This window comes from Vicia villosa, unplaced genomic scaffold, assembly GCF_029867415.1.
Source record: "Vicia villosa cultivar HV-30 ecotype Madison, WI unplaced genomic scaffold, Vvil1.0 ctg.001111F_1_1, whole genome shotgun sequence".
Lineage (NCBI taxonomy): Eukaryota > Viridiplantae > Streptophyta > Magnoliopsida > Fabales > Fabaceae > Vicia > Vicia villosa.
Genome location: NW_026705482.1, coordinates 144,256 through 158,360, shown reverse-complemented (window position 1 = coordinate 158,360; position 14,105 = coordinate 144,256). Strand labels below are relative to the sequence as shown.

The window sequence follows — 14,105 nt, the reverse complement described above, 5'->3', positions numbered from 1 at the left end:
TGGCTTTCTCCAAGTGATCTGCAAAACTCACAGTTAGGTTTCGCTAACAAAGAGGAGTTTGAGGTTTTAAATATAGACTCTTTAGCAGACACAGATTGGAGGAGTCCAATTGTGAACTATTTAAAAGACCCTTCTCCAGACACAGATAGAAAGGTAAAGTATCGAGCCTTATCATACTTCCTGATGGGAAATGAATTGTTTAAGAAAACCCCTGAAGGAGTTTTGCTAAAATGCCTGGGTGAAGCGGAAGCATATTTGGCTCTCTCGAATGTACATAGTGGAGCATGTGGTGCACACCAAGCGGGGCACAAAATGAAATGGCTTTTGTTTCGATATGGAATGTATTGGCCCTCTATGTTAAAAGATTGCATAGAATTTGCAAAAGGGTGTCAAGAGTGTCAAGAACACGCAGGTATTCAACATGCTCCCGCAAATGAATTAAGTTCAATAATAAAACCATGGCCTTTCAGAGGTTGGGCACTAGACTTAATTGGGGAAATTCACCCCAAGTCTTCCAAAGGTCAAAGATATATCTTAGTAGGAATATACTACTTCACAAAATGGGTCGAAGCGATACCACTTGCAAATGTGGATCAGGAGGTTGTGATTGAGTTTATTCAAAGACACATTATATGTAGATTCGGAATCCCGGAAAGTATAACCACATATCAAGGATCAGTGTTTATCGGTCGAAAGATGCAAGAATTCGCCAAAGAAATGGGGTTCAAATTGTTTACTTCTACACCTTACTACGCTCAGGCAAATGGACAAGTTGAAGCAGCAAATAAGGTAATAATTGGTCTCATAAAGAAACACATAGGGAAAAAACCTAAGAGCTGGCATAGAACTTTAGACCAAGCACTATAGGCCTGTCGAACGTCACCAAAAGTAGCTACAAACACTACACCTTTCCAATTGACGTTCGGACACGATGCAGTGCTCCCAATTGAGATATACTTTCAATCAGTCCGGATCCAAAGACAGGCAGAAATTCCTCCAAACATGTATTGGGAATTGATGATGAACGAATTAGTGGATTTGGACGAAGACAGACTTCGAGCTTTGGAGATGATAAAAAGACAAAAAGAAAGGGTGTCGAGAGCATACAATAAAAAGGTGAAAGGTAAAACATTTATTAATAATGACTTAGTTTGGAAAGTTATTTTACCTATAGATCGAAAGAATCAGATTTTAGGCAAATGGTCCCCACACTGGGAAGGACCCTTTCGAATTTTAAAAGTATTCTCAAATAATGCTTATGAGATAGAAGAGTTGGCAGAAGATCGCAGGATCTTAAGAGTGAATGGGAAGTATCTGAAAAGATACAAACCAATCATGCACGAAGTAAAAATTGCAAAAACGTAGATATTTAAAGTATGCTATGTAGGCCAAAATGGTTAAGCAAACACCAAAATGGCTTCGTGTCCAAGTGAGATATTTAGTAAATAAAGTAAGAAGACAGAGCAATGTCAAAATATATGTCATTACGATTAGAAGAGTACATTCATTTTTGGAAGGTTGTGTTTCCACGAACAACAAAGGCTACAAAAATAGAAGCATACTAGAGGCTATCAAAAGGAACATTCAAAATTATGAATAATAAAACTAAGACCTATAACACCTCCATCAAAGCCTCGAACAACGCACCCTTTAGTTGATCCTTTGTTCTATACCTTCCAAGGACAGCAGGGGCAAGCTTTCTGCTTTGAAAAGATCTAGAGATCCTTCCATACGCATTCTTCTCACTATACCTTTTTTGAGAAACATGTAGGACAAAAATCTTCCATAAGGAAGACATGTCACTACGCCTTGACGAGAGGCAGCCATAGCAACAGCTTCGACAAGTTGCTTGAAGATCAGCAATGGAAAGTTGATTTTCCTTCCCCGGAGAGCACAAAGTATGAACTCCAGATCTTCCATCATGATTCTGTCTTGGTCCTGGTTTCGTGGGCGAAAGTTGCCCACTAAAAGTTGATGCCAAATCCTAATGATCTTAGCACTAAAAGGATCATTAGCCATGAGGGCCCTCAAGACATCAGAGGTAGTCATGTTAATGATGTTATTGTCAAACGCTTCTCTAAGATTATCACACCTCAAAAGTTCAGAGATAGTTGAGGGAGTAATGGTGATAGGGGCTCTTCGAACCTTAGACACAATGGTGGTTCTTCCTTCTGGATCTATGTGGAGTCCACCCCTGACAAGGTGATTTACCTCAACTGAGGATTTAATCCACTAATCAAACTGATTACAATGGTTCTCCACTTAGATAACTTCTAAGTCTTCTAGAGTCTACTGATCACAACTTGATCACTCTAGGAACTTCTTTTTACAATCAATGTAAAATAAATATTACAAGAGATTAAATTGCTTCTTAATAAGCTATAATCACAAAGTGATTTTTCTCTTAAGTTTAAGTTCTAACTTTCACTAAAATATTACAATGTTGTGAGGTTGAAGATGAAGTTCTTCTTTGCTTTGGTGTGATAACTTTTTGACAGCGTTTTTGTATTTCACGTGAGAGAGTTGTTACTGCTTCAGCATCAGAACTTCTATATATAGGCAGTGTGTAAATGTGACCGTTGAGTGCATTTAATGCTTTGCGTGAATAGTACACTGCTGCATTTAATGTTTCACTCTTTTGTCAACTACCTCGAGCCATGCTTCAACTGCTTTTGCTGAATTTGCCTTTTGTAGCTTCTAACGTTCCTTTTGTCAGTCAGGCAGATTTGACATTATAGCCTTTTCATCTTGTACTTGCTTCTGGACTCAGAATATGTAGAATAAACATTTGAATATCAGAGTCTTCAACTTTTGGTGCAGATGCAACTTCTGTCTTCATACTTTAGAAGTGCTTTGGAGCGTGATATCATCAGATCTTCAGAGCTTTGCTTCTGACTGCCATCTTCTGATGCTTTCCAGATCATGTTATGATTTCTTCAAGACCATCTTCTGATGTCTGTCAGACCATGTTCTGATGAAGCCATCCAAATCTTCTGGGTCAGAGCTTCTGAACGCTGATTATGTACATACTCTTTTAGACTTTTCCTAAAATGGAAAACGTGAATAATTAGAGTACCACATTATCTTATACAAAATTCATATATAATGTTATCATCAAAACTAAGAATATTAATCAGAACATTTCTTGTTCTAACACTTATCTCAGGTAAAAGAACCAAGTCATGTGTGTGAGAAATGTTGTAAAGAAAAGTAGGCTAAGAAGGCATTCAAACATGACTTGTCCAAAGAGTCGAGATAAAAGCTGGAGCCTGTTCACTTTGATGTTTATGACCCTTTTGAATTAAGGTTAATTGAAGGTAACTTCTATTTCCTAACTTTCATAGATGAATTTACCAGATATATGTTGATTTACCTTATTGAAAGGAAGAGCGAGGTATTCACACAATTCAAAAAGTTTAAATTACATGTCGATAAACAAAGTGGATGCAAGTTAAAGAAACAGAGAATCGATGGTGGTGGTGAATACACCTCTAGAGAATACTCAAAATTCTGTAATGAGGAAGGTATAGATAATAAGGTCATTGCACCTTATACACCTCAACATAATGGTATACTTGAGAGGAGAAATAGAAGTATATTGAATATGACTAGTTGCATGTTGAAAGCTAAAGATATGCCAAAAATGATTTTGGGATGAAGCAGCTTCGACAATAGTATACATTCTAAACAGCTGTCCAACGAAGAAGATAGTCGAAAAGACACCTTATGAGGCTTCGACAGGACAAACCCTCCAAACTATAATTTTTAAGGAGAAAATTGCAAACCTTACCTCAATTGCAACTTTTGAACGGAAAAATTGCAAACCCTGCCTCAATTGCAACTTTTGAACGTAAAAATTACAAACCCTCACCTACAAGTTTTGGACGGAAAAATTGCAAACTCTCTCAATTACAATTTTTGAACAGAAAAATTACAAACCTTCTAAACAAACTATTTTTGAACCAAAAAATATAAAACCTTCTCTAGACACACCACAATCAAAATCTCCAATACACCCAAAAAGACTACATTTTGTTGTTGTGTTAAAAACTCAAACTAACTATCTCTATTTATTTTATTACACCAATTCTATTTTTCTCTTTCTACTATTCCATGTGAGACTTGGATGAATATATTATTTAACCTAACAAAAAGATCCTAACAGTTTCCTTGTCTCTTTGGAATATTAGAAAAACTATGTGAAGAGTTAACTGTTTCCTTGTCCCTTTGGAAATATTAGAAAAAACTATGTGAAGAGTTAACTAGAATTTAACAAGCATGTTGCTTTTCAAATTGAAAGGAACTCTTTTTAATTATAACTAGTAACTAACCCGTGCGTGTGCACGGGTTCTGGTATATGACGCGCATTTGTTTCAGATATATATTTTTTAATAGAAAAATGTCTGGTACCCGTGAAAAAATAATAATTGAATGTATAGAAATATGTCTGGTACCCGTGAAAAAAATAATAATTGAATGTATAGAAAAGTGTATGGTACCCGTAAAAAAATAATAATTGAATGTATAGAAAAATGTCTGGTACCCGTAAAAAAAAGTAATTGAATGTAAAGAAAAATGTCTGGTACCCGTAAAAAAATAATAATTGAATGTGTAGAAAAATGTCTGGTACCCGTGAAAAAATAATAATTAAATGTAAAGAAAAATGTCTAGTACCCGTGAAAAAATAATAATTAAATGTATAGAAAATTTTCTGGTACCCGTGAAAAATAATAATTAAATGTATAGAAAAATATTTGGTACGCGTGAAAAAAAAATTTAATCAATAACTTTATGTTCCCATTAATGTTCAATATTTTGATCAATAGTTTGAGAGTCTCATTAATATTCAATATTTTCAACAGTCGCTTCACGTTCCCATTATAATTATTTTAATTTGGTTTTATAAAAAATAAAAATTATCATCTTAGTAAAATATCATTTTTCAACATCGAGGTTGGTGAAAACTGTATCCTTGTAAAACAGATTCATGCATTCTAAGCCAAAAAAACAACATCATCAAAATACAATAAAGCTGGTATATAAACAAAGTAGTAAGAACCACTATATACCCGAATGGACACAGGATGAAAGAAAAAACCAAAATAAGAGAGATTCATTATTTTTTAAGTACATATAAACCCTTTCAAATTTAATTTCCTTTCACTGCATATTATGGTTAGTGAATTCCTATACACACGTTCACCGAAGAGTTGGATTTTCATAGTCTGTCAAACTGCTAAACTTCTAAACTTCTATGTATAGACACTTCATTTTAGGGGTGTTGTTCAACCTGCAAGCAAGATAACCAAATAGTATCAGTAGTTTGATGTTTTGTATCAATACAATGGGAAAATAATAGAGATTTCAGGAGTTTTTTTGGCCTTAAAGCAAATTGTGCCTTATTATTTATGTGGTTTTAAATAGTTGCAATTTACTCATCATTAAACACACTCGTTCATGAAAGCAGAACAGTATGCAACCAAACTGAAACAGATGCAGCAATGACTCTTTGTGAATTGGAAAGAAAACATACCAGAACTCTGAAGAAGATCAGCAGTCAGATCTGGAACACTGAAGTTTCTAGAAATATGCCCCAAAAATCCAAATGATGAAACATCTGAGTCCACGAGTGCTCCATTCATAAAATGGGAGTTTGATTCAACACTATTAAATGATGTAATCGTTGCATCACCAATTGTTGGGCATACTTCCAAGATAGTTCCATCATGACCAAAAATGTTAGGGGGACTACCCGAATATCCGGGTTGAGATGAAAGCATGCTCGGTGTTATGTTAATACTATTGCCGCGAGCAGATATCTGAGTCAAATCGTGCATAGTTGTGTTCAGCGATGATCTGCCATTATTAAACACATCATGTAAGGTGGAATGTCTCATATTCTTTGGCTTCACAGCTGCATTGGATTGGTTAGAGACATAGCAAGATAGATTTTGAGGAAATCATAGAGACTTAACTCAGCTTATTCCTTAAGCAACCTGTTGAACTCATTTATTTGGTCCTTCAGCCGCAACCTCAATAATAAGCCTTGAAAAATTATTGATTTTGCTCTTCAAGCTTTTGCCAAACTCAAGAATCAATACACTTGTACATGTTAGAAAGAGAAAACTACATCATGGTTGGCAGGGTAACTATTTACTTTTATTAGATATTTTAGGAGTTTAGATAAAAGGTGAAGAGAAAGAATGAAGAGTTTAAATAGTAATTATTCATTTCACATCTCAGCAGCAGAGGTTTCCGTCGTATATATACAATACTAATATTATCCACAACATATGTAAAGGAAAAGAAAACATTTAGAAGATTCTATCAACTCTAGAGAAAATAAAACTTCAGTTATTTGCAATTTGCATAAGGCAGTCGAACAGAAAAACATAACAGTGAACCATGGCATCGGCATTATGCTTTTGTTTAAGAATCACAATTTAAGTTATTTCTCAAAACTGTTTCCTTTTTATCCCGGGGAAAGAAGTTCTAAAGAAATCATATAAACATGATTACTTATATTTAAACAAATAATAAATTTGACTACATAGATCATATAACAATCACGAATAGCATATTCAAATGGTCACAAACATTAAGTATAACATTAAAGACTTACTAAGGCTTATGGCATTCCCTATCCTTGGAACAGGGTATCCTCCAAAGTCAGTAGTCTTCCTGCTTTGAATATCATTTTGCATCAATTCCCTGCATTTCTGCACCAACTCCGGTCTAACTACCTGCAACCCAATCATAAGCCTGCATCCAATATAAAATAATCGAATCAGCCGTGAACAGTTTCAGTCCAAAGCATGCCATGAGGTTTCTCAAAATAAATGCAGCTAATAGTCACACCCCAACCTGTTACCTACATAAGACAAAACTCAAGAATCACAAACCAAATGCCATCACATACAATTTAGCTCAAACCAATAGCAAAACCATGAACCCAACCCTGTATTCTTAAGTTAATTTGGAACCTCAATCTGGCCTGAATCAATTTCGAATACATCATGATCCAAATCTTCATAGTGAATTTTTAATTCGACTGCCGATTAACCGGAATCAATCTAAAATTTCAAGAAGGAAAAGTTACAGGTTAGTAAGACAGAATACATAGATGCTAATTTGTAAACAAAGTTTGTCATAACAAAAGCTAGAGATTAGTAAATTGAATACATAAGATGTAAAACTTCTCACAACAAAATTGCAAGTTTTCCATGCCGGTAACAGCGCTGTAGACATAAACTGGGGGAAAGTAAGCCTTCAAACCTCATGACAGATCTGAACAAAAAGTCACACAAAAGTAATTTCGAATCCATCAACCACAAAACCAGCTTTGATTGGAGTAACTGATCTTCCCGATCCACACTGCAAGCAATACACCAGTTATTAACAACATAGAATTCAGTTATTAACGACCAATCAGCCCGTATATCCAAAACAATAGTCCAAACCAAACTTCTTAGATAAGTGCATCAGACGAACCTTCCTAAAAAATTATTTAGCAAAATTCGTTATAAAGAAAAACAATCAAACATAAAGCAAACTATAAGAAAATAGAAGGATTCAAACTTCAAACCTAATAGAAATGGCAGCACAGAGCCTATCCCAGAAACCTATTAAATCAGAGTCCGAGAGAAGCATCGAGCTGCCTATCCCGTCCAATAATGAGGATTTAGAAAGTATAACACAGATTTCCTCACACCCATAGCATTTGCGATTATATTATCAAAGTACAGGGCCAGACAAACCACAAAAAGAATGTGGCCAGAAGTGACTCTACTCAAATCATCACCTGCATATAACAAAAAGGTGTCTCCAAAACATATAAAAATCAAAACTTTATCAACGAAATACATCGAATACCATAGTTTGAGAAAAAATCAAATAAATTTCAACAAAAATCACAAAATCAAACCACAAAATCACAAACAAAAAATATGCCGACCCTGCATTCATAAAAAAAAAAACCTAAACAATTTATTCATCATTTTCCTTAAAATCAAAACCCTTCAGAATCGTGAGAGAGGAAGAGAGATCAAGAATAAAAATCAGAAATACCTCACCCGAGATTCAGATTTGCAGCTTTCGTCATCATCTTCATAGATCTTCAACCAACTCAACTCATTCATCCAAATTCGTTCAACACCGTTCATCACGAACCCAACAACATCGATCAACATCACCATCATCGTGTTCATCATTGTCCAACCTTCACCTACAAAACACCATTTTTTTTGTTCTTTAAAAATCAAATTCTTACTATCAAATAACTATCACATGAGATCCGTAAACTCACATCTTTGGTTTTGTATACCCTTTTCCAACTCCGCCAAAGCCACAGACAAACAATGTTCAGATCTAAAATATAAAAAGTGAAGCTTTTCTTACCAAACTGCCGCAAATCTCCCCCTTTTTTTGCTTGAGCCAACACCATTAAACCTGAAATAACAAAAAAAAAATTAAATCTAAATCTAAATCACTAAATCACCAAATCTAAGAAGAAGATCTGTTATGTAAAATCAAATATTTGTGAGTAATAACAAAGGTTGACGACGAAGAACAAATACCGTCGAAATCCGCTTTGTCCGAAAGTAGAAACCACCACATCAAAATTGTCGAAAACAGTTTGAAGAAGAAGCATAATGATAGGATGGATGAGGAGAGAAAAATGAGGCAAATTTTGTGATTAAGGGAATTAGGGTTTGTTGTAGAAAGAGAGATGAAGAAAGAGAAGAGAGAGATAACAAAGATGTAGAGAGAGATAGAAAAGAGAAATGATATGGTGGAAGAAAGATGGGTTAGTGGAAGAAAGCATAGAAAGAGTAGAAAGAGCAAGGAAATGCAAAGACTGCATCCACGTGGCGCAACAGATTTGCAAAGGGGCATTCTGGTACTTTCCAGAACATCAAACTTTCTTATATTGTAGATCGGGTTACTGTAACAATTAGACAGATTTTTTTAATTGGATAAAATAGTAGTGACTCACTTTAAAATGTATATAAAATATTCGTCGTCCGAAAATGCATATTTGAAATTTAAAAACATTTTAGAATTTCTGCTGTAGTGTAGTAGCCCCTGTGGGGTGGGTTGAGTAGTAGTACTGCCCAAGAGTATTATTAATCACTTCTTTGACCCACTTTTTCTGTAAGATATTTCAAAAATATAAATTCCTTTTCACATACCACCCAACCAAATACCAATTCATCATTATAAAAAATACCTAATACTGTTTTAATTCTAACATTTATGTTATCATAACAATTAAGAGTTTACTTTGACTATTTCTCAAAGAATTAAGGGGGTGAATTTAAGAAAATGTATGCAAACAAACAAAACTGATGTCCTCGTAATGATCATTTACATTTTGGCAAAATCAAAATGGACAACAAGAATCAGCAGTTCATTTGTATAATATCAGGTTAGGTTGGACGTTACACCAAGTTCGAAATCTCACTCATGTGAGTTTCTAATAATTATGACCACTTCCTCTACCGATAAAAAAAACTTATCATCTGGCCTAATACTAAATTAGCAGTTCTTCATAGAAAAACACTAACACCTTTGTTCAATACATTTTTTAAGAAAAATCACTTTCCAAAACACAAGTATGCATTTCGAAACTTAAAATATTATCTATCATAACTTCATTCTCAAGATCATATAGAGAAAAATCTCATTGATAGTATCAACCGGACCCGGCACACACCAATGAATGCAATCATTAACACTCACATTTTTATCCATCGCGTGCCAATACTTGTTAGGATGTGCGTCCGGCCTCATCAACATCGCATCCGTTATATCGATCAAACCAAAACGCGAGCCATTTTCGCCTGCATTCTTCTTTGCAGCACTGAATTCATCGATTTGTATTTGATGTAATATCTCTAGACCATAAGGATGCACATCCCATTTTTGTTCATTACTAAAGGGCTGTGTTCTATTACATCCTCCGCCTTTATTCCATTCGCCGTTCTCAAAATGATTCGGAGAATGTGTCGCTAAAAACACCAATCCTTTGAACTTTTCGTGATTCGTTATAGTTTTGAGAGCGGTTTGGTACGCTTTCTTGTATCCGTAATAGTTGAGTTCTATTGAGTTGTTGCATTTTTGACATCCAACAACTTGATTGTTTTCGTAGAATGTGAACGGTCGGAAAAACCACTGTCCACCAGAGAAAATTACGTAGTCGTAATTTTCAATTCGACTCGTCCAAGCTGTGTCTGGTTCGTCGAGATAAAGACTCTCGGGTTTGAGGAAATTAGAACTGTTGTAGATGTAAGATTTAGAGGATTTCACTAGAAAAGGGGACCATAACATTGTAATGGTGAAGTTATAATCAGCATAGAGCCACCATTTGAAATATGTTAGGTCATCTTTTGATACATATTTGGTTGTAACGTCCTCTGGCCGAGCAACCTGAAAGAATATGCTGAAATTAAGTTTAATTTTGGCAGCAGAATTGCAGAAGAACAAAGCATGTACTCAAAGCTCTCTTATGGAATTCAGTATAAAACTTCAAAAGCATATACTAATTGCAAACTTGACTATTATTTTTCTTTTTTAGAAACTCGGTATCAGACTCTAGTACGATTAGTGGTGGTAAACGGGCATACTTTCCCGTTTAGGCCATTTCCGCAAAAACCCCCCAACGCAAAATTCAATAACAGGGAGCAGCAGACATAGTCGAGGGTTTGGGTTTAAAATTTAAATTTGTGTTGCGAAAAAATGAGAGCGGAGAGGGTATGCGGACTTTGCACCCCAAATATCTAAAAATTACAATTTTTTTGTTAATGCTGGCTCTCACAAAATACCGCAAAAGAACATGATAGACCGGATATATTAGAGAGTACGAGACTAAAACCTTGCCCAACAAAAAAAATACGGATAAAACTGACATGTTTAGTGAATCGGGCCCGTTATGCTACCCTAATTACAATTAATATGAGAGATCAATCCCACCATCCATCAGCAGAAAACTAATTAAAGGCAAAGCAAAACCTAATATAGACTGGAGCGGAAGTTGTTTTTGTGCCAGATTCGAAACTGAAATCTTGAGAGAAAGACTAATAATGAGTGTTGAGATCCTCCATTACTAATATTTTCATGTATAAAAATTAAAATATATAAAATATATGTCACATTTTTCAATAATATAAATGTTTTATACTCCTAAATTTTAGTAATGGTACTCTCCATTTATTTCTTCAAGAGGATCTCAACTTTAATAATGAAGCTAAGGAGTGGGAGTTGTTTTCTCCCAACAAAGACACTATGTTATTGGAGTAAAGAATGGGGATTGTATTTATGGAGTTTATAAACAATTGCACCCACGTTGATTTGATACTCCCTTAATTATTACTCCAAAATTTCCTTTTAACATCTCCATGTGCATTGCACACGGTTCAAATATTAGTATAATACTAACAAAGATAACTTTTTAATGGATCTCATTTGTAAATATATAAATCAAATGCATAGTACCAAGAGAATTTGAGTAAAACTTAGATCAGATTCAAATCTAACAAGTCCTAAAATCACAACAAATAAAAAAAACTCTTTTGTTATGATTTCAAGTTTTTAGGAGATGCGAGAAATTAACCCTCAAAATTTTCAAGAAATTGCAAGTTGACCCTCAATTTCCAAATTTTACAAATCTATTCTTTTAAATTTGCAAATTGATCCCTATTTTAGTAATTAAAAATTTGACCTAAAAGTGTTCAAATTTGCAAATTAATCCTTATTTTTGTAGTTAAAAATTTGACCTTAAAAATTTTAGAATTTATGAAAATGACAAAAAAAAATATTTTTAATATTATATCTAAATCAAAGAATTTAAAAATAATTAAATTTCTATTAAATTATTTTTAAAAAATCAACTACCAGTACAAATGCATCATTAAAGATTTTATTTCGTAGATAGAAGATTCTGATTTCCATAATCTATTGTTTTGAGAAAAAAAAATTAAACTCATTTAAATTGTGGGAATATCTTCCATACTTTTTTTCTTTTCAGCTCCTCCAAATTTTTCAAACTTCACTGCTCCTACTCCAAAAGATAAGGATACCAAATTTCCTAATAAAATTTCAAATGCAAAGAAATCAGAGATTAGGTAGGTCCTAGATTTTTCTTTTATCGTACTATTATTTATTCATCATGTGAGTAAGTATACCTAAAAGCCAATATTTTCTTGTCTATATGCCTCCGACTATTTTTCATCTACCACATTTCAATCTTCCTCTTGTTTTTCTACACTTTCTATAAAATATACACAACAATAATAATAAAAAAATTAAAAAATTTCAAACAATTAATCCATAACATCATGCTTGAAATAAAAATAATAAAATACATAAATAAATCTAAAAAAAAAAACTCCTTAAATCAACTCAATTAATAGTTAAGCAGATATATTATTTATTCAAAGTATTTAAAAAGTACATTTTTTTCTTATAAATGAGTGCGGAGTTAGTAAAAACTTACCGAACTCAAAAGACACAGCAAAGATTGCATCTGATTTCTGGCGATTGAATCACCGACAAAAGCCATTGACTTTCCTTTCACAATCTTCAAAAACACTTTTGCATCAAACAAAGGAAGTTCACAACCATCCGGCTTCCATCTCCATTTAAGAAAATCACCGTCTGGTCTTCCATTAACAAAACAGTTCTGGTTCTCTTTAATAAAAGGACATGTTTCATTGTAATAACTTTGTTCTAAATAAGGAACCCATTTTCCAGAAAACAAATTGCTGCAACTAGTTGTTGGTGTTGTTGTTGTTTGATTTTCAACAACTGTGGTTGTTGTGAAGAGAATCTTTGAAGATGATTGGTTGAAGTGAATGAGGAGAGGAAGAAGAAGGACAAGGATGAAAGCTGTGAGTGGAAAGAGGAAAATTGTTTTGGGTATGTTTTTGGCGGATTTGAGAATCTCTGATACTTCACATGACTCCATGACAGTGAATCATGATAATGATTTGATAAAATGTTGAGACTTTAAATAAAGAAACAAAAATAAAGTAAATAATAAATAAAGTTTCAACTTTTATATACAAAAAGTCAATGTTATTACTAAATTTGTAATTTTTCATATATTTTATTTTTATAATCTTATTAATAATTTATTACTTTATTTCGTTTATTGTAATATAATTAATTAAATATATTGTAAATAAATATATAATTTAAGTTGTATTTAACTTGGAAATAATAAAAAGTATAAAAAAATCTACAAATTAATTGGTAAAAGTGTAAGATGTATTGGAAATTGTCCATCATCTGCAAACTACGCTGCAATCGAAGCTTTATTAAACAAAAAATATTGTTGCTAAGTTGGTTTTATAATATAAATCTATAAGGAAATTTTATTTTGAAGTGGATGTACTACTAGTTAAATATATTGGTGGTCTTTATAAAATATCTTTATTTTCGTTTATAGTTCTTTAAAATTTTTTTTTAAATAAAGGTTTTCATAAAAAATTCCATCCACAATTTTAGTCTCTGCCGTCAACTTTCGTAAGGCTCGCCACGTGAAAGACAACTTGACAAAAATTTGAAAACACTTGAAATTGTGGGTGTTTTAAAACTTCTCTAAACAAACCCAGAAAAAAGAAAAAAAATATTGGTTCTGAACTTTTGTCAAATAGTATTTTCAAATGAAATATTTTCAATCTTCAACGCAAAAATTTAAAGGCATTTTTTCCAGAAAATATTTATCGACAATACATTACTTTCCATGAAAGCTGAAAAAAGATTTACAATATTGAAATTCTCATAAGCAACCAAGATCTTCTTCATGTAGAAACAAGTCTTCAATCAGATATGGTACAACTTAAACATTCATAAATAGCATATAACCAAACTTTCAAAGCATACCTGTTGGCAGAAAAAACTCGTGCAACCTCATTTTCTTCCTCTTTCGTAAGAAGAACAAAAGGTTCCAGCGACACTTCCCGGAAGCCATAGTAATACTTCCTCAATTACAGACATATTTGAAATGTTTCTTATACCTTAATAACAGTGGCATTTACATAGACAGATAAATATACACAAACATAAATGTGTGTTACAATTTATAAGTTTTTACTCTACTAGTT

The 14,105-nt window shown here is 33.3% G+C and overlaps 1 protein-coding gene across 9 annotated transcripts; it reads right to left on the bottom strand.

The window, feature by feature from the left end:
• Positions 1-4,996: 4,996 nt before the first annotated feature.
• On the bottom strand, positions 4,997-13,001 carry LOC131633316 (protein trichome birefringence-like 21). 9 transcript variants are annotated; one of them, XM_058904033.1, is made up of 8 exons: positions 12,494-13,001; positions 8,577-10,428; positions 8,306-8,448; positions 7,204-8,224; positions 6,623-7,073; positions 5,976-6,102; positions 5,534-5,856; positions 4,999-5,290 (listed from the first exon to the last, which is right to left on the bottom strand). In XM_058904033.1, exons 1-2 carry the CDS (start codon positions 12,962-12,964, stop codon positions 9,646-9,648), a joined length of 1,254 nt encoding a protein of 417 aa, XP_058760016.1. In that variant the 5' UTR covers positions 12,965-13,001; the 3' UTR covers positions 4,999-5,290; positions 5,534-5,856; positions 5,976-6,102; positions 6,623-7,073; positions 7,204-8,224; positions 8,306-8,448; positions 8,577-9,645. The 9 variants fall into 9 exon arrangements, with proteins under 9 accessions (XP_058760017.1, XP_058760014.1, XP_058760020.1 ...); XM_058904035.1 differs by having other exon boundaries at positions 5,976-6,075; XM_058904034.1 differs by having other exon boundaries at positions 4,997-5,290; positions 5,534-7,073; positions 7,204-7,374; positions 7,586-8,224.
• Positions 13,002-14,105: the final 1,104 nt, after the last annotated feature.